Raw genomic sequence first — 24,844 nt, forward strand, 5'->3', positions numbered from 1 at the left:
AACCCGTTTATGGTCGCAAAGGATGCTTTTAATATCAGAACCAACTCTCTTCTCTCCCAGATTCATTACAGTTTGATGATATCAAATGATTGCCCCCCGCTTCAAAAACAATAGGCTGCTGACTCCCCTTGGCATCAGATCCAAATCTGATGTCTCACTTTTGCAGAAATCGATACGAGTCACTTTGCTGGAACATGTCTGACTCTTAACCATATTCTTTTGAACAAAAGAGATGCTCTCAGGTTTCATTCAGAGTTACAGTGAAAGGCACAGAGTGGAAAACCGTTCCAGAAAACCTCAAATTCGGCTCAGGATTCATTTGCACTTCTTTTACAACCTACTTATCTGACAATCACAGTCACCGAGCCCTGATACGGAGCGCCACTTTAGCTTTCGGCACAAGTTTAAATACAGATCGCTTCTGGTCTCCTATCTGACTTTACAGGGCTAATAAACAACGCTGTCCCAACTTTTGGCTGCCTATGGATCACCCTATCTCTGCCAGCCTGTCTCTTATTGGTTTCATACATTTTAATAAGATACCAGAGCTGCGTTTTCCTGTGTTAAATGTGGCAGATCCTCTTTCTGTCTTATCATTTTCTTTTTTAAATCTGACATGGCTGAATGCGCATTGCTTTACGGAGAGGCAACAGTTTTTAAGGTGATTTATCACGCAGCAAAAGCAAACTCAGCCAAAGGCGGGTGAGGACAACAGAACAAAAGACACAACAACAGGCAGGTTCGAATGGATGAGATTTCTTCCGCTCAGCACTACGAATCTGCTGGTTTTAAGTCGGGAAGTTCAATACGACTCCATCGCTGCACATTAAACTGCCTTTTTAAAACAGATCTCAGTCTTTTGCAGTTGATGCAGCAAGTGGATTTGGAAGGATATTAAGTTATATGAGGTGACTACCATCCCCCATCCACCTTCATCCTCAAACAACCCTGGAAACACACGGGACAGGCTTTATGCAGTGCTGGAAGCAAGCAGTAATCACAAATGGAAGCATTATCATTTTGATTAATGCAGCGGTGGATTACAACTTGCCCCTTTCACTAATCACCCAGGCTGTGTACCCACCATGCCTTTGCCCCAGGCCTGCCATCCACTGTACCCATTAGAGAGCGCCAGCTTCAGCCCATCTCCAAGAACCCAGTACTTCTTTTCTTTTCTACTTCTGACTTACTTTGTTATATATGTGTGTGTGTATATATGTGTGTGTATATGTATATATATGTATATATATGTGTGTGTGTGTGTGTATATATATATGTATATATATGTATATATATATATATATATATATATATATATATATATATATATATATATATATATATATATATATATATATATATATATATATATATATATATATATATATATATATATATATATATATATATATATATATATATATATATATATATATATATATATATATATATGTATATATATATATATATATATATATATATATATATATATATATATATATATATATGTATGTATATATATGTATGTGTGTGTGTGTGTATATATATGTGAGTATATGTATATATTTGTGTGTGTGTTTTAAAACTATGGGCTCTTTGAACTTTATGTTCATTCATATTAATAAATACACTTTAGCAGAAAATCAGCATATTACAATTAATTCTAAAGGATTGTGTGACACTGAAGACTGGAGCAAAATTTAGCTTTGCATTACAACATTTAAAACATTTATATTGTGAAAATAATGTATTTTTTAAACATAAGTGGAGCCTTGGTGAGCATAAGACATTTCTTTCAAAAAACGTACTGATATTGTCTGCTGGGACATTCTTTAAGTTATTGGTAATTTCCTTTAACCTTAAAACACAACAAAAATATGACAAAATATTCTCATTAATACTAGAGTTAAATAAAAATTAATTCAAAAATTAAGATATGGCAATGGTATAGTAAAAATTTAAACAAGTAAAAATTAAATAATAAAAATCTATAAAAACCCTGCTTACAGCAGATACACAGTACCACCTGTAAGCTACCGCAATTAGTCTTTGCTCAGCAGTAGGTACGGTTACACAGCGCCCATTAATTTGTGGTGATGGTTATTTATAACCTGCCCCCCTGTTCTCCCTCCTGCTGTAAGGAAGTGTACTCACAGAGGGAAGAATAAGAAGTAGATGAGAGAAAGTGAGAGAGGCAGCCTCTGCAGTGACCCCTGGGTGCCGGGAGCAGGGCCGCTTCTGAAAGCCCGCCGGAGGCGCATCAGTTATTACACCAGCGTCTGTCTGGCATGCCACACTCCACTCGGGGCGATGCCTGCGCACGCTGTAGCCTTTCATCTGAAGCCTCTCTGCGTCTCCCTAAACATCTGGCCGCACGTTTGTCCTACATCAAGCCTGGAAAATGAACAATTTGCTTGCCGGTGGCTGCCTTTGAGTGACAAGCAAAGACAACATATGGGCGAGTGTCAGGAATGGCAGAGAGATGTCACAAGCCCATTTAATGCGCTCGCTGCCGTACTGGAACCCAGTAGAGATGTCTTTTTGAAAGACGGGTCGGACTGTTAGCGCAAAGCTATCATCTACGATAATTGTGGTGGTCGATACAGTAGTGCGTGTCATTACGGCCTCCGCGCTTTAAACCGAGAGTTGTGGATCGGGCCTTTTTGTCTGTGGGTTTGAATTCAACAAGTGCGGAGAGCGAGCGCTGTAATTGACATTGTTTGGAGCTCTTAGCAGATATTAGAAGCTGAGATGGTTTTCTGAATGCTAAGCTTTCATCGCGCTTCTGTTGAAATGTAGCTTTTAGTTGCAGTGGGTGGAATGAATCACGGTAGAGGTCAAGCCAGTGATCCACTTTTAATGACTGCAGTGTATTAATGTGAAAAGTGCATTAAACACATTCAAAGGCTAGTTCCAGTGGAAAACTGAACATGTCAATTAACACATATTTATGAAAAGATATGAGCCGGAATGACACGGAGCGAGATGACTATTCTGGTCTTTGTGAATTTAAAATTGAAGAAGGAAATGTTGAGAGAGAATTGTCTCGTGATATGATGCGACATTACGCTTTTTATGGTGATACTGAAAGTTATATTTCGAAGAATACGGTGCATTTCTTTCATAAGGCAGCGGATCCCTTGAAATAGGTTTTCCGGGATTATTTCCTGATGCGTGTCTCGGTAAATTGAAATATTCGCCGAGCCTGTTAAGTTTCTCTATGGAGTGTCTATTTGTAATGCCTAATCAAAAACGTTACTAGAAAACCCTAAAAAAAAAAGAGCAAACAAACAAAAAAACTATTAAATGTTCTCAGTTCTTTATTTTCATTATGTACTGTTGTATGTAACAATGTTAAATACATGAATGCTCATAATAGCCATATCAAAATAGTTTAGAGCATAAGGACCCGTTCACACCAAGCACGATAACTAACTATAAAGATAACGACAACCGTATAGTGTCCACACCAGCTGCTCATTATACGTTTAAGCATGTATGCCCCTTTAAATAGGAGGATTGATTCTGATTGGATGTCAATGTTTGTATTGTTCATCAGCCGAAAAAAATGCGACAATAATTCTGAATATATCATTACAGTTGTGTGGATGCTGCTTTTCTTTAACATTTAATATTGTTATCATGCTTCGTGTGAGGGCTTAAGGCTGCATATATATATATATATATATATATATATATATATATATATATATATATATATATATATATATATGCGCATGCATATATTTTTTTTTTTTTTTTTTTTTTTTTAATTCTGTTGAAACTAATATATTTTTTATATTTATATACCAATATAAAAAAAAAAAAACCTGACACTTCTGATCAATTTAATGCCTCTTTGCTCAATAAATGTATTCCTTTCTGGCAGAGTAACAGAACAAAACAAACAAACCAAAAATAATAATAGAAATATTTTAAAGGATGTCTAATCAGGAGCTAAATAAAAGATTGCCCATTAAAAATGCTTACAGCCACTGGAATGCTTTGGGGTCCTAGGGAGACTCTTTTCAACCGGCGGACTGAATTGTTCATGACGGCGGCATCAATTTTATATTTAACTCCCTCAAAGGGATATTGAGGACATTAGTGCAGTGCATCGCCTCTCATCAAGCGATTCAGAGCATGCTGTGGCATGTGTGGAACCTGCCCAGCTGTGACGCTGCAATCACACGATTTGGACGACGGTCGGGGTCTTTCCTGGAGACAGATCCCACTGCACGAGCGCACAGACTCTAATATTTCTCGGTACAGCAGCTGCACTGTAGTCAGATTGCATCACAAAATGTTTCGAGTGTGTTTTCCAAGAGGTCTAGAGTGATTAAATGTAAAGTTTTGCCGGCGCAAACTATGAAAGAGAATATTAAATGTGGAACTCTAAACATTTTTCATTGGATACGAGCGTGAACTTTTTAAGTTTTCATGGGTTTAGAAAAGTATTTGTTTGGTTTCCCCGCCGTAAGACGGAACCAAAGTTGAAAGCCGTGTCAAGCAAAGCTGATGAACGGAGGAAATCTGGTCTCTGAAAATGAAATTACGATACGCTGACGCATTTTTTAGTATAAAATTATACAAATTGTAATATTTTATTTATTTTCCCAGATTGTTTGGCTTATGAGAGATAGGCGTAGCTGAAATGGAGTCTTTTAGAGTAGGCTCTCAAGGGGACTTTAAAGTAAGTGCTTGCTTATAGGGTTTCATTACGCTGCAAGGGAGGGTCAGTTGTCTATTACGATATAGACATAGAACTGTCTGCTGAAACACTGACATATTCCCAACAGACCCATTAGTAAAATCCCATTCCTGCGAGCAGGGGAGACCGTGGAGTTTTGTAACGGTAAGTTGTAAAGCTATCAGTTTAACCAATTAGAAATGAGCTACAGGGGTGAAATCCGAGTCGTGCGGCCGCTATGTAAAACGCTAAATAAATTATAATTCGGTGCCTGTCTAATAATTAGATTTATGGTCATGCAAATGGATGCCAAGTTTTTGTAACGACTAACAGTTCGCGTATAGGTAGCACATTTGTAATAAACTTTAATTCAAGCTGATTAAAATGGAGATGCTATATTAAAGTTTGAGATTGGTAGCGACTGCTATAGTTATCCGACAGCATCATCTCTTAATAGATATTTCACCCGAGCATCTCACGGTCAGCATTCCTGACAGTAATATGACTTTAGAGGAAAATCACAACCTGTGAGACCAAACTGCCATCACGGTTTTTCAGCAGACGCGCTTGGGCAAGATTTTCGATGTCCCTTTAAAAAATATCCCTAGCAAGAGCGCTGCAGTTCCTTCGGCGGCCGCGAGGGGCGTCTCTGCTCCACTTTTGAGGCGCTCGCGTTCAGTTCCTCTCCGTGCTGACGGCAAGTGGAGATATCGGCATTTTATCAACCCGAGAACCCACATTCGTGAGGAACGAGGGTAAAAAAAAATCCCCTCTCTAGTTTTTTACCTTCAGTGCGACACCTAAAGAACTGCACCGGGATGTGTTTTTTTTCTGATGAGACGACGGATTGTGGATTAACACCAGTCTTAAAACTGCATTAGGGAAATCGTATGCTGTTTTACTCTGCGAAATAGTTGGACCGAATCATGTCGCTGTCACAAATGTTTCTTGCTTGAGCTTTTCCTTCGTTTTGGATTGTATTTTTCCCTCCTCCTGCCGTCATTAGTGGGAGACGCGCTCTGGAAATGTAGGAAATGGCAAAGAGTGTTGGAAACGGAGCTTCATGGTAATTATGTGGATCGTTTTATCCGTCTCGCGAGCTTCTTGCGCTGTTTTGTTTGTAAACGAGACTGTCGTGCTTTGTTCGTTATGTAAATGTAAACGCGAATGCGAAAGAAGAAGCGAAATACGACGCCAGCGCAGTAAACTTGTGCGTTTGACTGGACTCCGGGAGCTGAAACGAAATCGCTCTAAACGTGAAAGTGTACCGAAAATGATCTTTTCAGCCTCTAGTTACCTCGTAGCGTCTATAAATCGAGAGCGCCAGAGAGATGCGACGTGCTGTAACTTAAATAAGCCTTTAATACAATCAGCGACCCTTAACGATGCATCAAGAGTCAGATGTATTTAAAGTGTGCACTAATGTGCTCGCCCCTCAACTTGCACGAGAATCGTTCTGTTTTAATTGAGGCGATTCTCGTTTAATCATAATTAATCCGACAAATTAGTCGAGATCGTATTAATTGACTGATAATGAGGTCTTGAAGGAACCTCTGACTCGAGACAGCTTTGACGTCGCGGTTTTGTGCGGAAACGCATGTGTGCGCGTGCACCGCTTACATTCGCGTTGCTTTTTTCCTCCTTTCGGTGCACATCATGCTGAGTGATGGAATGGCTTTTTTTTTTCCTCAGCATCATTTTGCATTAATACCCGGACGGTCGAGAGTGAAGGGTGCTTTCGGTGGGCAACTTGTGCACATCTCATGGCGTAGTGATAGAAACGCCGGCGTGATGATCAAGCAAACTTGCCATCCGCGGTCGACGCGACTGCATTCGTATAAACGTCGGGTGAAATCTCCTCTTTCGACGCTCAGATGTTTGCTGCTGTCGTTTTTTTTTTGGCTTAAGTTTCAGAATAGCGCTTTTTTAAATCATTTATTCGTTTAAACGGATATATTAATTCACCCGAAAAGCAGAATATGTAATCATTCACCCTCCCCTCTCCTCACGACGTGGCTCCCAAAATACTCACTCACTTTATTTTTGTCAAACGCGGAATAAAATGTCAGTCGGTCGCCATTCACTTTCATTGCGTCTTTTCAGCATGTCGTGGAAGTGAATGGCGACTGAGGGCTGTCGTTCGGATAAACGTCTTTTCCGTACCAAGGAAGAAAGTGACACGAGTTGGGATCAGCGTGAGGTTTGAGTACATGTTTAAAACGGCATGCGTTTGCTTTAGTCGAACTGTTCCCTCAGTGTTAGATACCGAGGTTGTTTCGTGACAGCCTCGCGTCAAAACCGGGAGATTTGGCGTATTTTCCCGCCTGAATAGCACTTCACGTTAAACTTGTCAGGTGTCGGGGCGTTTTGGTTGGTTGTTCGGTTCAGCTGAAGCGTCTTGAAGTAAACGCGCGTCGTTTACCGATTCGCATGTGGTGAAATAACGCTTTAAAATAATGTAATCTAATTGTAATCCGTATAGTAATTTCATAAAAAAAAACTAACCGTGTTGTTGAGGCTATAGTTTCTCCTGTCTGCCTGAAGACCAGGTACCAAATGTGTACAGGGGAGGGAGCCAGTCCATAAATAATGGAGGCTTTGACTCTTCCTGCTAATGTTGCTTCATGGCGTCTGATAAATGAAGACAGCCGCCTCCAAGGCCCATTTGTGTCTTCACACGAGCACGTTTTATGTTCTCCGCCATCCTCAAAGAATCTTTTCCCCTTATACTTTTGTTCCAAATTCCGTATAAAGACTCAATATAAGTCTGACTGAAATATGTGGCTCTGAGGCGGCTTTGATTATGGGTAAATGAAAGGCAGCATGAGTGCAGACTTATCATAACCAAGCTTTTATATTACAACATGTACATATAGTTTATTAAGGCAGCATTTTTATATGCGGAATTTATATTTATGATGAATCTCAAGTGATGAAATAAACATTTTCTGTGTCAATCCAGTTTGCACACAACCCTTCCCAAATGGCGTGTATACAGTATATTCAGATGTGCAACTATTGCAGGGTAAAGATGGCAAAGGTTTTTGTTACGTTGTTTAAGCTTACTTGCTGTCAGGATGCTTAATGGTGTCACCCTAAAGTTTACTCTGTGATTGGTTGGAAAGTCTTTCCATTTACTGAGTTGACATTAAACCTTTGTCGGTTACATGGTGATTAATTACCAGGGCTTTGTTCTGCCTTCATTGACGCTCTTCATTATATGATATGAGGATCGCTTCATAATCAGCAGGCAGAGCGTACGTCACTGTTTGAAAGGGGAAAGAAAATGATGTGTGTGTGTGTGTGTGTGGATTCTGAGTGGATGTCTCCATAATATTTCTGCATTTCGCCATAGCTAACTTGTGTTGGTTGAGTTGTGATGAGCGTGTGAATTACCCGTTAGATTTTCCTAAGGTATACATTATGTATCTACAGATGCATATTAAAGGTCTTCTATTATAACGCTGTGATTTCCCTCTGAGGTTTATAATCACCTGAGACTGAGTAGCTTCTTTGTAGAGAATGTCGTAATTACTGTTGTATGCCTAGTTGTTTGGACAGAAGCCACCACCATTGTGAGAACGCTCTCGCTCTATAAAAATACATGAAGCAAGATTGTATATGGCAGATAATGTCGTATATGATGACGTTATCTGGTCACACTGCCTGTTTTTTTTGATAAGTTTTTGTTCTTTCGATTTAAAGGTGCACTGAAAAAAATACACCTAAAGAAGTGAACAGTATTTACCGCATACGTTTGTTTAAAGAATATACAGCACAGTCACATGAGATGAAGGCTCACTCTGATTCTAAACAATCGTTCTACATAAAATATATTATTAATATTTGTAAATATTAATTGTAAATGCCAAATTGCTACAAATGTTAAGCAATGATGTAATATCTCTTAGTCATAAATTGCGTAATGCAATACATAATTGTATAATTTTCTTATACAATTAAACAGGTGTGTTGTACATACAGTTTATTTGACTAAATATGAATAATTATATGTTTAAGACTGATTTTTGGTCTGTTTAGGTCAGCTTAATACTGCTCTTTTTGTCTCAGTAGCTCTCATGTGATTGGACACGAAGCATAAAAATATGCACGTAATATAGTTTTTCTATTACCTCGTCAAAACTTAAATATAAATACTATTATTAAAAACTACTTAATGCACCTTTCGAGTAGGTTGTTAAAGTGTTTGAGTGCACATTCCAGCAGTTCAGACCATCTTATTCCTCAATGATGTGTCTCAGATGCTTCCAAATTCTGCTGAACTCTCAACCACATTGGCGCGCTTGGAATATTAATTCACTGATCGTGGACCATTAAATGTGATTAAGGCAATGTGATTTGTCTCCCTGCATACATCCTGAGTGGAGCATGGCACCCGTTGTCTCTTTACTCTGCTTTATTGTGCAGACGAATGCCTTTGTTTGACTGTCTCTTGCTTGTTTTGTTTTTTTTTTTTCTGCTGCAAGAAAACGATTATTTTGCTGTAATCATTTAGGCATAGCTGACATCGCTGTTCGCAGCAAGCTGGAGGGAAACGACAATGGTTGCCCTTTGAAGAATACGCAGTGCTGTGTGTTTCACATATCCGTGCTGTCACGTTCGGGATTTGCCGTGCATTTGATGAGGAAGGCATTAGGCCCACTACAGCCTGTTCACCTTTCGTTACGTCTTGACGCATCGCCGCAATTCAGTAAACAATACGGTTCATCTTACCTTTGTTTTTTTTAGAGGTATAAATTTGCGATTGTTTATTGCACATTGGTTCAATTAATTTGTTAAAAACAGCTGTGTGATTGTTTCAAACAGCGTTTTCTACGGTCGTAACGTTGAAGGCTAAGAGTAAGAGCAATATAATAATCACACAAAAATTTTAACTCTGTCATTAATTTCTCATCCTCATTTCGTTTGAAAACTACAAGACTTTCATTTATCTTCAAAACACATATTTAATGAAACAGTAGAAGATCCGAAAAGATCACATGACCAGCTAATCATTGCTTATTTTATCTCATTCTCTTATTATTGGACACATTTGGATGGAAAATAGAGATTTAACTCTATTACTTGTGGGAACCTTTTAAAAATGTTTACTCCCCTTCATGTTGCGTTCAAAACCCATCTTTGCTTGTTTTTGAAAAGATATTTTTAATGAAACCAGAGAAATTTCTGTCTTTCCATTTAAAAGACGGTGTAACCAAGAGTTAAATGATTTAAAAGAAAGTTAGAAGTTTACAAAAGGTTATTAAAGTAACTAGAATGAATAAAGTGGTTTAATCCATTTGATCAAAACAAATGCTTAACATGGACACATCAGATATGCTAAAGGAAGCTTAAATATGCTTGTGTGACACGCGAGAATGATCCTCATTGGTTCTTGTGCATTAGGCGAGATCCAGTAAGGTTAGATTTTCTTGAATCTCTTATTTTCTTAAAAAGATCTTAAATCGTGTTTTGAAGAATGACATTGGAAAATCTCTAAAGGACATCTCTTTAATGGCCATTATTTTGTTCATAAAGAAACAACTACATCTTTCAGACTCTCAAAAACCACCAAGATCTTGGAAAGGTCCATTAGCAATGTTCTCCTCCTACAGGCTTTTTTTTTTTTAAAATAGCAGATAGTTAGCCATGTCTCTCTCTCTCTCTCTCTCTCTCTGATTCCCTTTTCAGAACACACTTGGTTTGATGCATTGAAAATGCAGCTTTCATCATGGCTGAAGTGTTCTTCTGTTCTCCAGTGGTTAGCTCTGCGCTGTCCGAGAGCTTTGACCTTTCTCCATCTGTTTGTGTGCAAACTGGCCGCCATTTCTATGATCCCTTAGGATCACTGCCTTTTTTTTTCTCTCTGTGGGAAGACATTCTCTTAAAGACAGTGGAAGTCAAGCACAGAGTGTTCGGAGCTTAGAAAAGTGCCAGACAAAGTTAAACTGTCTAAATGGACTGGTGCGTTTGTTCTGGAGAAGAACACAGTTCTGGGAAGCAATTGGCTCCCACCCCCTGTCGTTATAGCAGTCAAAATTCCACTTCCCACCTCTCCATTGGCAGTGGAGTGTGAGGACGGTGTGGATCGATGGGCGCCTTGTCGTTCTAAAGGTGTGATTGGTAGGCAGCCGTGTGTCCTCTCCCTCTCCTCCAGCCCTCCCTCCATCTCTGCCAGCTGAAGCCGGTGTTTACTCTTGGACACCTGTCTACTCTTCACACTCACTTCAGACAAAAGATTTAATATGGGCTGACAATTGCTGGCCAAATTCGAGAACAAACGTTTTACGAAAGCTACTTTTGCACAAATGCTGCATGTGTTATTAGTAATTGTTCGACACTCTTAGAAGTAAAGGTTCCAAAAAAGGGTTTTCCCAGCGATACAAGAGAAGTACAGATTTGGTTCACCTAAAAAAAACCTTTTGGTGATGAGTTCTTGAAAAAAAAAGAAGAAAAAATCTTTCAGTCTTAAAAATAAAGGCTCTATTGCCGCCGTGATTCCATGGAAAACGTTTAATATTTACGGAGACCATCCATTGGACAAAATTAAGATCTTCTCTGGGCGGAGCTGTGACCCTCCAGGAATTAAGTTTATTCACACACACAAAAAAAAAAACATTTTAAAGTGAAGAACATGAAAATAGGTTTTATCCTCTCTAAATAACCTTTTGTCCTATAGAATGTTTCCATGCATATTTAAGGTTCCTCATAGAACCAAAGATGCCAGTAAAGAACAGAATATAATATAATAATATTTTTTTTCTTTAGAATATTCAAATTTTCTTATACTAAGAGAAAAAGGTTGTTTAGGGAACTTCAGAATGGTTCCTCTATGCAGGGCTCTCCAGCTTAATTTCATTTGAGAGTTAGCGTACTTTTTTAAAACTGAAAGTGGCTGAAAGCTACCCTTGTAAACACTGCTTTGTTATGCATTACATGGTGGGAAGATAAAAACCAAATTAAACAAAAAAGCAAACGCTATCGTTTTCCCATTACATCTTTTCATATAATTTCACTCAGTAGTCTGCCTCCCATCACGTTTTCACACGAAGCGAAACCTACTCTGTGCGAGACTGTTACTAACTTCGCTTATCGCTGAGCAGTATTTGTCTTGAGTTTTTTCGAATCACAATAATCAATAGGGTTTAATGATACAACAATAACTGATTTTTATTAATATCCAATATGTCAAAACAAACAATCAGTTTGCACTAGAGAGGATGGCACACGCGTCTATTTTAGCTCTGTCTAATGTGTGAAACTTTTTTTTAATGGAAAGATTCCATGGATTTTAAAGCTTCCCCATGGACCCATTGATGAAGATCGTCGTTCTTTTCTTTCTTTAAATCACGGATTGGGTTCAAGTACGTGCCTTGAAAACGGAAAGATTCTTGATGTTTGTCTTTGCCACATGCTCTGCACGCTCATTGACCAGAGGCTAATGTGACATTTCTGTGGGATGAAGATGTAAGTGTCCCACACGCAATGATCAGGCTAAATCTGTCAAGCGCTCTGTGCTTCGCAGATTCGTCTTCAAAAGCCTGCATTCGACATTCCTCGTACGAAGAACATCCGTGTTTCTTTTCATGTTTACAGGCTTTGTAATTTCAATGCCTTGCTAATAAATCGCCAATTATGACGCTGATAATAACAAGTGTAATTGAATTTTCTACACACACCTACTCGACCGGTTGCGTACTGCACGGGGAGGCTTTTCCTGGACTTGTTACTGTAGCTGGGAAAGCAGGTCATCTGCTAGCATTAAAGGAAATGTAATGTGATCTGCATATTTCCAATGTTAATCCCACACATGCAGCATTCAGATTCGTGATCCTGATGCCCTTGCAAATGTGCATGTGGGAGGAGCCGCTTGCTCAGAGACACCACCGAACAGAGGGCTCTCGCTGTTGATAAAGCTTTTTTGGTTTTCACACATTACTGTTGTTAACTGGAGAACTCAAATCATAGATATCACAAAATGGCAGTCTGGTGAATATCATTAATATCTGCACACCTGGCGTAGTGCCTAAACATAGTTTTTGCGTGGAACTTGTGAGGCATAAACAAAATTTGCGTAATAGGTCTTTTCTGTTGCTTTAAAAGATGTATATGTGTATGTTGTGATACTACTGACAGAGATGTTAACACATTAAATACATTTTTGCATATATTTTTCTAGCAAAAATTCTAAATCGTGAACAGTTAGTTCAAATGTAACGGTTAAATTTTATCTATATATAATATAATTACACTACCTTTTAAACGTTTAGGGGGCAGTAAGTTATAAAAACATGAAATTATATTAATCAAAAATACACTGAATTCATCAAAAGCGACATTAAAGAAATCTGTCTCAAATCAATACTGTTTTACTGAACTTTCTATTCATCAAATAATCCTGAAAATCAAGGTTTCAATGTTTCCCCTAACATATTAATCAGCAAAACTGTTTTCAACATTTATTAAAAATTTATCTTTAAGCAACAAATAAGCATATTGGAACGACTTCTGAAAACTGGAGTATTACTGTATTTTTTTTTTAAATAAATGCAGCCTTGGTGATCATGAGAGGTTCCTCTAAAAAAAAAAAAATAAAATAAAACGTAAAACATTTGAATGGCTGTGAAAATTTAATCCAAGTAAGAAATAAGACCCACTTCTCCGTAGTTTATTCCAAAATCTATGCAAGCAAAGCATTTTTTGAGTTCTTTTATGCAGATGAAGCGGATGCAGTTGAACGGATTACATTTGTTCTAAGCCCATGCGATCAATCCGTGCTGTCAACCAAGCCATTTCCTACCATCTTTTTAGTTTGCGTAGTTTTTGGAACGCAACTACAGCCTTCGCTGTCACAACAGTATTTTGCCACAAAGCAGCATGGTATCACAGCAAGCTGAATCACTATTACTACCTTGAAGGCACCTGGCAGTGATCACCAGCACCAGCTATGCCCAGAACTTTCCTATACTCAAGCAAAACTCTTGTTCAGAACTGCCTGAATGACATCAAAGCCTGCTTCCTGTCTATATATATGACCGCTAGAGGGGATGCGTATGCATGTTTGTATATGTGAAGAAGTGAGTGGGTATATTTGTGTTGGCCGTGCAGATATTCCTCTAGCTGTACCTTTGTGATGAATAATGCAAAGGCCCAGTGGTGGTCATACACCTCAGCATTTCTGTAAGCATTTCGCTCTCGCAGGTGCTGGAAATGAGTTCCATTGCATAATTGTGTATGTTTTTGTGAGAGCTTTGGCACGCGCATTTACATATGTGCATTTGAAGATATTGCTGTGGCTCAAGGCATCACTGAACGCATCGGTAAGATGCAGTAGTCTACGTCTTGCTTTCTTTTTGTTTTCCGGTTCAATTGACGGCTGCTTGCATGTTGTTATATGAGGACAAGGAGTTCTGCTCGCCAGAATTAGTCTTCCACTCTCATTTCTACTCGTTTCACAGAGGCATCTGCTTACTGTCATCACGTCTTCGCCATGCGGCTTTCTGCAGTCTCGGGAGATGGACAAGTTCTCCATGCGTGTTACCTTAATGTGCATTTCTTTTATGCACAGTGTCATCAGAAATGGTAAAATTCATTATTTAGTCTCCACTTGTCATGTCATTTGATTCACACACACACACACACACACACACACACACATATATATTGGCAAACCTCACTTTCTGAAGTATCTTCAAAAATATCTTCTTTTGCATCATGCAGAAGAAATGAAACGACTTTAGATAGCCCTAAGTTTGGGTTCATTTCTAAAATGAAAATTCAGAAATATTGAACTTATGTCATTGCAAACATATGCATAACTTTGGTGGAACATAAAAATATATTTTCAGAAATGTCTCTTTTTTTCTGTCTATAAAATGGTTGTTAGTGGTAACCAAAAACGATTGGCTGATAGCATTCTTCAAAATGCATTTTTGGTTAGCTATCTCAAGCCATAAGATTGTGTGAATATCTAAAAGTACTTCAACAGCACATTAAAGCTCTGTCATAATTCATAATATGTAATATCAAATCTCTGTGACTTACTTTCTTTAGTGGGGCATAGGAGAAGATATTTTGAGAAATAAGTTTTGTTTTTTGGTCAGTTCAAAGAAAACTCGTGATACCACAAGCGATTGATCACTAACATTCTCCAAAATATATTTTTTGACAGTTTCCTGAGGGCGAGTAAATGACAACAGAAGTCTAATTTTTGAAAGAATTATCCCTTTAGCTTTAGACAAAATATTGTTTGAATATTTAAAATAACAGCTTGAAGTGGAGGTATTTCTCTTTGAAATAGAAGCTTGAACAAGTGAAGTGAGAAAAAAAAAAAAAAAAAAAGGTAATTGAATAGACAGTCTGAAAATTAGTCGCTTGGTTAAAATAAGCGTTTGGTTTTGCAGCGAATGGTTGAGCGAATAATGATAGAATTGCCATGGTTGAAATAATTACTCCTTTAAGCTTTGCTAATTTGTTGTTGCCTATTTAAGATGCCATTTATCTAGCAAGCAAGTGTTGAAAAAATAACTGATGTCAACTGTCACTTTATTGTACCACTTTCCTGTGATGTGTGAGCGGCGTTAGTGACTGGACTGATGATATGATGGATCACTCCGTCAAGCGAATGATGAGTAATTTTTAATGAGTCTTTGATAGCAGATCTAATAAACCCAGGGTCTTCTTAATCAGACCTTAGATTCCCCAAACTCGCCTCTACCACCGTCCTGACCTGCAAGCTAAGCACATTCACACATAATCATATAAACTTTGGCCTATAAATTTCTCCCAAAGTCTTATTGCAGTTGAGATGAGATCATTAAGGTGAGTGTGAGCTTGTGCGGGCCCTAAGCAAACGCTGATGAAATGGCCGCAGATTTGACCGACTGCTGCAGTAACTCACTGTTCTGGCCTGTGTTCACCAGGTCTGACGGCATTCGCTAAAATAATCAGCCATTTGTTTTCCGCTTTGATCTGCACTCCATTATCCACAGAGGCCAGTATGTTGGAAGTTGAGAATAAGAAAGTTGTTGAGAACCTTCGGGGGAAGGTAGATTTGTGCATTTTTGCATGCCGTATAAACCGGCAGTTACTGTACGTTTAAATCACGAAATAAGTAGTAAAAAAAAAAAAAAAGTTTTAAGGTTGGGTTTGTTTTGGAGGGTAAAAGCTAGTTTGGGTTACGTGGGCTGGTATTATTATTTTTTTTATCCAAAACAGTGAAAACAGAAATATTGAGAATTAATATTACAGTTTAAAATAAAAGTTTTCTTTCTTAATAAGATTTGGTGCTCATTTCTTGCCATTACCGGTGCTAAAACAGTTGCTTTATACTTTTGTGGAAACTGATGTTTTTTTCAGGATTCTTTGACGAATAGAAAGTTCAAAGCAAAAGTATTAATTAAAAATAAGATACTTTTTTTTGTCGTTTTTGATCAATTTAACAAGTGCGTGATAAAGTACTCATTTATTTGAAAAAAGGTAACATTTAAATAGTAAAAAATGTTTTTTTATGCTGCTGAATGCAACGCATACTTGAATGTAATACATGAACATATTTCAGAAGGTGAAATTTTATTGTAGATGTGCTTGAGTTTTAGTTGAGGCTTAACCACTGTAACTGTAACTGAGATTCACAGTCCCTGGCTTTAAGAGCTCTCGGTCTTTAACAGGACAACTCACAGCAGGAGCTACAAGATAAGCACTTAAAGCAGAAAGAAATGACAAAACACACTGAAAAAAAAAACAAAAAAAAACTTCAAGAGAATACACGACCAAAGCATTGAGACAAAGATATCAGACCCACAGGGGAAAAAAAAAAAAAGTATGAATCCTTTGGCTTTATATAACAGAAAATCAAACTAAGTGGCATTTATTTAAAAGAAAGACAGCAAAATATTTCGCAAAAAAAGATATTTGTGGTTGGTTTTAAATGATCAAAGAAAAAGATATAGACTAATGTATTCCAAACGCGAGAAGGTTTGCGGAAAATGTGTCCTCGATTCTTTGGAAGAGGTATTCAGTAAAACATATTTGCATATCTTCATGTAGCAGTTCATATCTATCAAAACTGGAGTAAGAGGATGGAGGATGATGTCAGAATGAGTAAATGCACCTATAAGAGAACAGGCAAAGGCATACCATAAGGTTGCTTGAAAAGGAAATTTAAATTGTGTGTACTCTATGGAGATTTACAGTCCCTGTGCTGTGGATCCTTTATTTGTCTGCAAGGGAACACTGTGTCAAGATCCAGACAGAGATTGTTACATACTGTCTCAGAGGATTCAGAAGTCTTTATCTCTCAGTTCAGTTCCCCAGGCCCTCTTTCTATCTTCTGAGCCAAACCTGATCTCATTGCAAACAATTGACATATATATACACTAAAATATGTGGTATAGAAACACTTTTCGTCCAGAAAAAAGGCTTGTTGGAAGTTTTTTGTCTTATCTTTGTATTGTTAAATCCTAGGCGATTTTATAGGCTCATTAAGAATACGGTACACAATCAATGCAGTGGATTTCACATCATGTGTCTCTGTTTATCACTTTTCCTAATTATACGACGCAACAGACTGTTTTGCATCTTTTTGAAGCCTGTCATTGATAGGCTGCCGTCAATAGGAGCAGTTTGTTTTGAAATATGACGTGAGGGGAGAGGAAATGTCAACTGGGCCAAAGCGAGATTGAGTAATCATGGATAAATAAAACACTCCAGCAAACAAATTCAGTTTTGCAGAATGGGGTTAGTTTTAGGCATCTGTTCTGAAGGCAACTGTTTACATCAATTTCGTATCATAAAAGTAGATGCGAGTGTAGATGCGAGCGTAAGGGCAAACGAAGACAAAGCGCGCATCAAAGTCTGTCAGTACGCGAGCTTCGTGCATCTAATGCGTAGTTATAAGATGCACAAAGTATGTTCAGATTCGATTTATTCAAAAACCTTTTACATTTCATAAAATGCTGGCCAATCCTGTTTCACTATTAAAAATGCAATGTTACTGCTGAAATCGGTCTTATTTTATTATAGTAGATTAGACCTCAGGGCCACATTTTTCGATCAAGCTATTCAAGCATTGTCTCTGGACGCCGTTATGTAGGGGTAGAAGAAAGGTCAGCTCGTGCACTTCCTTTCAGCCTTGTCTGCTCCCTGTCTGGCTGTGTGGCCCTCAGTCCGGATCTGCTGACACTTCCAGGGCTAGTCATCATGAATGATCCGGTTGTTGGAGGGTAGTGGGCAGGGGAGGCTGTGTGTGGTGGTACAGTAGTGCTCAAGACAAATGCCCCATTATAGTGGAACATAAACCCTGTTGTAGAGCAGTGGAAGCAGAGGTGCTTTTCTCATTTACCGTGCAGAGTGAACGCCTGTTCTGAATCCGCCCGTCACAACGTCCACTGGGGAAGACTCGCCCACGGTTATAAATGAACCTCTATTCCTTATTAAGACTTGTGTTCTGGGGGGGATCCAAATATAGCTCTTGCACATTTGCAAGGTTGTCACAGATCGGTGAGTTGACGAAGTGAGAATGATGCATTAAATCGGATGCGCAGCTGTTTTTCGACATTGTGTTTCCTTTTGTCTATTTTTGCATCGGACTTGGATTTGCGGTAATGGGAATAAAGAGATTTTGTCCAAGCCTGCCATGATCACAACAAACAACTACGTGACATTTTGTTGATTACTTGGTTTAGTCTGCTGGGTCAATGAAATTTGTGCTTCAGCTTTTTTTTTTTTTTTTAAATATATGTAAGTTTAAAAATGGTAGGGAAAATAAGTAAAAAAACAAAAAAACTAACACTAGCTTCTCTGCTCTTTGTATATTGTATCTATTGCTTTTATTTATTTTTAATATACAATTAACAAAGCGAAAAAGGCTTTATCATTATCTATTCTGTCTGTTTTCTTTTTATTTACTATATAATATTAATAAAAAAAACTTGCTACATCTACTGTGTTAAGCTAACTGATACTTGTCATTGCTTTTTTCTTGTTTTGATAAGTGGTCGACCTATATGGTTTTTTTGATATCTGATGCCAATGCATCACCCCCGCCTTGAACACATCGGCAAAACAAAAAAAAAAACTTATCAGTAGCATTTAAAAATTGCCAAATATCAGCCGATGTATTGGCCAGCCACTAATTTTAATGGCTTCCATTGTCAATATTTAAAGTGAATCAAAAAAGTTCATTAAGGTTAAACAACAAACAACAAAATATATTTATATTTATGAATAAATCACTTTCGATACTTGATTAAGTTTTACCTTTTATGACATATGTGTTACACCCCAGAATTGACAAAGTGAGTTTCTACTGTCTTAAGTGCTGCTTTATTATATAATCAAAGAAACATTTGATTTGCTGTTAGGTCTGTGTGATAGATGCTGTGTCATGTCAGTGAGCTGTGATCCTAGAACAGTGTGCTTGATAGCAGGCACACAAGATCACAGACACCAATAAAGCTCAATTTTCCCATCTCCCTCACCACTAATAATTTTTTTAATTTTTTATTTCCAGCAGGATATAGACCAACCACTGCACCAGGCTTGATTTATCTTTGGACAACCTTCCGCAAATGCCTCCCCCACCCCTTCCCCGCACGTAGCCAGGATGGAAAGCTACGTTGTCAATAGAATGGGACCTGACGAATAGCTGGTTCTTGACGAAGATGTTGCTCGGATCTGTGTTTAAGTTCATGTGGGAATACTTGCCATGCAAAGAGGCTTTGAGATTTTTGACAGCTTCGCTCTCGGAACGACTAGCATCTTGGGTTTGATCGTTTCTTTCGTGCAGGTGGATATAAACTAGTAGCAGGACTAGTGTGAAGAGGATTGAACATGCCCTTCCAACAACCAAACCGCCTGGGCGGCATCTGGCGGGCCATGTGTCCGCGGCTAGGCCTCAAGGCTAGCCTGGATTTGCCATTCTTGTGTTGGATATTAGGCTTGACCCTACACGCCCAGCTCGCGGCCTCGCAAAAACTAGACGAGACGGACCCCATTGTCACTACAACTTACGGCAAACTGCGGGGATTCAAAAAAGAACTCAACAATGAGATCCTTGGGCCCGTCATCCAGTTCCTGGGCGTCCCCTACGCAGCACCTCCCACAGGCGAAAGGCGCTTCCAGCCGCCCGAGCCGCCTATTCCATGGTCAGATATCCGTAACGCAACTCAATTTGGCCCCGTTTGTCCTCAAACCCTGCTGGAGGGCAGGCTTCCAGATGTTATGCTGCCGGTTTGGTTCACCAATGGCATTGAAGTGGTGTCGTCCTACGTACAGGACCAGAGTGAAGACTGCTTATTCTTAAACATATACGTGCCAACGGAGGATGGTGAGTTTATGTGCTGGCAGGATAGACCTGTCTTTGTCATTTCACTGTGTCAGTTTCCTTTGTGCGGAGTGTAGTGAGTGCAGCGGAGAAAAAAAAATTGCATGATTTCTGCATGACTGATGCATGCCGCTGCTTAATGTGTGAGTGAGGAGGCTGTATGTGTGTCCTAACCTTCCCACCATCCTTTGCACATGCAAATCTTACTGTGTGCTGCAGCACGTCCATTTTAGGTGGTCGGATTTCTTTCCCCTCCCTTTACTTATTATACAAACACACGCTACTGTAAACGGCCCATAAATGAACCATAAAGAGGGGAGAATTTTGTGCAGTATTCATGATGATAATGATGATTTAGGTCAGAGAACTTGTTAAACTCTTCTCTTCCTCTTTCAGTCAAGTTGTGCTGTTGCATGCTCCTGATGTCCATAACGGACTCCCATGTTATTTTTTAGTCTTCTATTCATTTTGCAGTAAAAAGAATATCCAAGGAATGTGCCAGAAAACCCGGCAAGAAAATTTGTAGAAAAGGAGGTATGTATCCACCGACATAAAACCCAAAAGAGAACAGGCGAAGATCTCCCCCGCTTCTCTACAATACTCTACAAAGTCCAGCTCTCGGCTCACTGAGGTCGCATTGTCAGAGAAGAAGCCATAATTGATTCCCACCAAGAAGAGTTAAATGGGGAGACCGAGCCGTCTCTTAAATCAGATGGGCATACGTTGAACTTGCAGAGTCTAATCTCAATTAAAAGAGATGCTATCTGGTTTTCATTGGCTTACACTGGCTGTATTGATCATAGCTTCATCAAGATAATGTCTCTAGCTCCTCCACCCTGACGTAACCTACCCTCCGAGCGTTGGATTTGGTGACAGCTAGCCTTATAAAGTATCCCGTTAATACGGCCTCCCAGGCGACAAGAATGACCATAAAACGTTTCTGCTGGACAGCTTTGTCCTCACTTCTGCTGGTCTGACATCCCAAAATAATTGATGAATGAATGAGTAATGAATATTTACCATACAGTGGTGAAAGGCATAGTTTACCCAAAAATAAAATGAAAAATAATAATCATTATAATTTGCTCTAGGTGTTCCAAAACTGTGATTTGTATGTTGTGGAAAACAACAGATGTTTTTTTGAAACAGAACTTTTTTCGCCCATGACATAAGAGTGATGGTGATCTGGCATTGGTTATTTACAGTTGAATCAATGTCATCGATCAAAGTTGAAAAACTATTGGATTTTGTTTTGATTTCACAAATCAATCAACATTGACATTCTAACATAATTTCAACTTGCTTCAACAATTAGAAAAAAATGAAAACACCAACTGAACTATATTTCGACGTACAAGGTCACTTGCCACCTGGGAAATGAATTCTCAGCACAAATCTAAAGAAAATCCAATCTGTTCAAAAACTAAATAAATGGCAGCAAAATGTCCTTAAAAAAATCAAAGATGTTGGTGAAGGCCACTGAGGACGAAGGTAGCATCTTTCTATGGGTTTATTATGAATGTTTAGTCCACAATACAGAAACTGTTGTGAACTTGCTGCTATTGTGACATCTCTAATGTTTGCAGTTGAAGCCATGTTTCCAGCATGCTGTATAATAAGACCCACCATCATCACAACTATGGGATTGTTTGAATTGCAAAGATCAATTGTCTCGTGCCTGAAAAATAACGGAGACATTTTAGTGAAATTGCACTATTAGTGCAAGTGGCTTTGAGAGGTGTGAGCGAGAATTCCTAGGTAAATGATGTAAAAGCCCTTCTCTTTTGCTAAGCATATCGTACTTAATTCACATCTGGATTAATGGTTTATGTGCAGTTAGAGCCATCTCACGTTCAAGTTGTGAAATAATTGTCAGTGCCCATACTGTTTTGGAAAATGTGTGTTTTGTGATTATTAATAAGGGGAAATAAAGTGGCGAGATTTCATTTTTCGACCTCAAGCTTTATGCTTTAATTGGATTTAAAATTTAGACATCTACCTTTAATTAGTTAAATAGAAACCTTTGACTTCAAAAGCCTAATTGCGTTTACACTTCTAATAGATAAGAGCGGCGTTTAATGGTTTTTAGCAGCACAGTGTTGTCTCAATATCTTTATGTAATTAACTCCCTTAAACCAAACATGAAGGGTTGCAGACTTTAGTTTGTTACTGTCAAGGATGATATAAAGACCTTTTTTTTTAAACTTGTTTATTAGCAGTCATATTTCCGTTAAGAACATCTTCACACTTTCTTTATTGTGGAAAAGCTTTGAATTATTAAAATGCTTTTTACACTTAGCAAATAGTGGTTCTTTTAAGAACCCTTTGCTGAAAGATTCATTGAGGAACCAAAAGAGGCTCTTCTGTGGCATCGCTGAAAAAAAAAACCCTACTTTTAGAAGCGTAATTTTTTTAAAGGTAGCAGACTGACGTGTGAATCAAAATCTTTGTTGAAAAAAGACAACAGATTAAACCCCGGCTAGCTATTAAAAATTAATTCAGAGCTTGTAACAGGCGCTTCCTTTAATGAAAATTTAATAGTGTTGGTTTTCATTTCTAGTGTGACACCGTCTGATGCTGTTTAGCTGTGTCAGAAGAATTGAGTGACCGTCAATAAGCTCTCTCGCTCTCTTCCTGTCCCAGTTTTGCAACGGTTGACAGTAGTCCTAAGGGACGTGAGATGCTCGCAACGCGCTAAGACAGGAATGGATTTGCAGCACCACTGCTTCGCTCTCCATATTTCCCTCTCAGTTTCTGCCTCCTCCCTTGAGATGGTCTGTAAAGCCCGAGCTGAAATTCGCTCCGTCTTGGCTGCGGAGGAGCCAGGGTTAGCGACGAGGGTGGAGATGAGCGCAGACGTCTGTTTGTATTGAGGCCGGGGGCGGCGCTCGCAGAAACTCGGGGAGAAACTTGATCATCTTGGCAGGGCGTAGAGTTAGAGGTGTGAGAAAGCGAGGCTGAGTTTGTGTCTGTAAGTAAGAGGTTTGTCACACTTGTTTTGGAGGCTTGCAGTAGATGGCGGAGCGTGGGCGGAAAGAGCCGCGGTGTGACAGAGCAACAGGATTCCTCTGGTTCAGTGTTGTCCAACTCTCAAAGGAAATCAGATTGGAATCATACATACATGGGGTGATCGGAATAACCTGTGCTTCGCTACAACTCTCTGTGACTCGAATCAAATCTCGCTCGGTGGGATATGCAATGCTTTGAAAGTCAGCCTATTGAGAAAAGTTTTGGTAATAATGTAGTTTTGAAAGTCATTTATGAAATATTATTCATCATACAGTTATATACAGTATACCGGAACCCTGGGGCTTTGGAAATAGCAAGGGATGGTTTTAGGGCGAAATGTCAATGTTGCATACTCGCGGGAAACTTTTATGTTTCTTCATATTTTCTTTTAAAAAGGTTGATTAACTACACTTTTACATTTTCAGGAGAAAACTGGAGTGGTTCTGGTTGAAACGAATCTTGCCGCAGTTATGATAGGGTGTTGTGGGCGGTCGCTAGGGTGTCGCTAGGGTTTTCTAAATGTTTACAAAACCCCTCATAACTAGATGAATATACCCTGTTAAAAAGTTTATTATTTTTTTTAATAAGGAAACCCAGGTCAAATTTCACTCTAAAATGAATGAAACTATGAATATTAGGACTCATGTTGGAGCTTAAACTATTTTGTTGTCACATTATTTCAATATTGACATTATTAAATGATGATTTTCATTTTTATAATATAGTAATTTGTATATACACATATTTTGAATAGTTTTATTTAAAATTTACATTTACGGATGGATGGATAGATAGACTCATATGGTATCTACAGCTGCTAATTTAACTAACTAGTAGTAATTTGTAGTGTTCATGAAACTGTAATAAAGCTAGGCACAAAATGCTTTCCATGTATCCCGTTCTAACTCAACATGCATTTTAATTAGCTTTCTTTAGCAGTCCCAGTGTTCTGACTCTCAAATCTGTTCAGAATCTATTTGAATATTGAACGCGTGCGTGGGAGTAAGACAGAGTACTATTACTGTAGGTTTTGCTTTTCACCATTGTTTCAGAGTAATTTTCTGCTCACTGTGCTTTTGTATGGACTTCCTGTGTGACATGCGGGCCATGTTGTGTAGGTGATGATGCCTCAGTTTGAATCAATAATGAGAAAACGGTTTTCACCATGACTGATGAATACTAACAACAGACTGCTGGATCATTTTAGCCACATCTCATCACGGATTCAGTCCCACTCACGCACATCATTTTCAAAAACCAATCAATAGTCTATTGCATTCTTAAACTGCCCTGACCATGACTATGCAGATTTACATGCAAGTCATGGCTTAATGATTTTTTATTTTTTGGTACATTTCTAGGATTTGTTTTTTCACTACTGCCTCCCTTGGCTAGTTGTTGAATAGAACGTTTTAACGAAAAGCTTACAAGCATTATAATTTAAGATAAATAGCTTATGTCTTTATTCTAACTTTGGATGAAAAAAAAAATTGCCGTTACATTAATAGAACTTCAATATATTGTTCAAAATTATGTTTTGGCTGTAGTGCAATGAGAAATAAAAACGAATGATTGTCAGGTGTCCATTTTCAATAATAATTCGTTTTTAGTCATTTATATTTACCTATTTACCTAATAAATGTTTTTCATTGAATAAATCGGTGTAGCGATGAATAAAATAACCTTCAAAGACGCAAATTCAAATCTGAATGCACTTGATTAAAAAGTGGCATCGATAGCGGCAGTTATTGATAAAACAATTCTCAGGTTCATTTAGTCAGAGTACAAGAAAAGACAAAGCTCACCAGAGACATTGAATA

At 38.4% G+C, this 24,844-nt stretch overlaps 2 protein-coding genes across 7 annotated transcripts in view; one reads left to right on the forward strand and one right to left on the reverse strand.

Annotated features, from left to right (window-relative positions):
* Positions 1–10,859, reverse strand: part of LOC122353772 (spermatogenesis-associated protein 16-like) — a 107,430-nt gene extending 96,571 nt beyond the window's left edge. Inside the window, exon 1 of the mRNA XM_043251651.1 lies at positions 10,706–10,859. Within this exon, the coding sequence (XP_043107586.1) occupies positions 10,706–10,859 (154 nt within the window). The remainder of the gene's footprint in view (positions 1–10,705) is intronic.
* Positions 1–24,844, forward strand: part of nlgn1 (neuroligin 1) — a 217,895-nt gene that overhangs the window by 37,847 nt on the left and 155,204 nt on the right. For 2 of the 6 annotated variants that reach the window (XM_043252840.1, XM_043252841.1), the window contains exons 1-2: positions 5,250–5,756; positions 19,203–20,018. In XM_043252840.1, the coding sequence (XP_043108775.1) occupies positions 19,523–20,018 (496 nt within the window). In that variant the 5' untranslated portion in view covers positions 5,250–5,756; positions 19,203–19,522. Of the gene's footprint in view, positions 1–5,248; positions 5,757–19,202; positions 20,019–20,489; positions 20,550–24,844 lie in introns of those variants that run through there. The other 4 variants (XM_043252836.1, XM_043252838.1, XM_043252839.1 and 1 more) reach the window with 4 other exon arrangements.

Source organism: Puntigrus tetrazona, chromosome 11 (assembly GCF_018831695.1).
Source record: "Puntigrus tetrazona isolate hp1 chromosome 11, ASM1883169v1, whole genome shotgun sequence".
Lineage (NCBI taxonomy): Eukaryota > Metazoa > Chordata > Actinopteri > Cypriniformes > Cyprinidae > Puntigrus > Puntigrus tetrazona.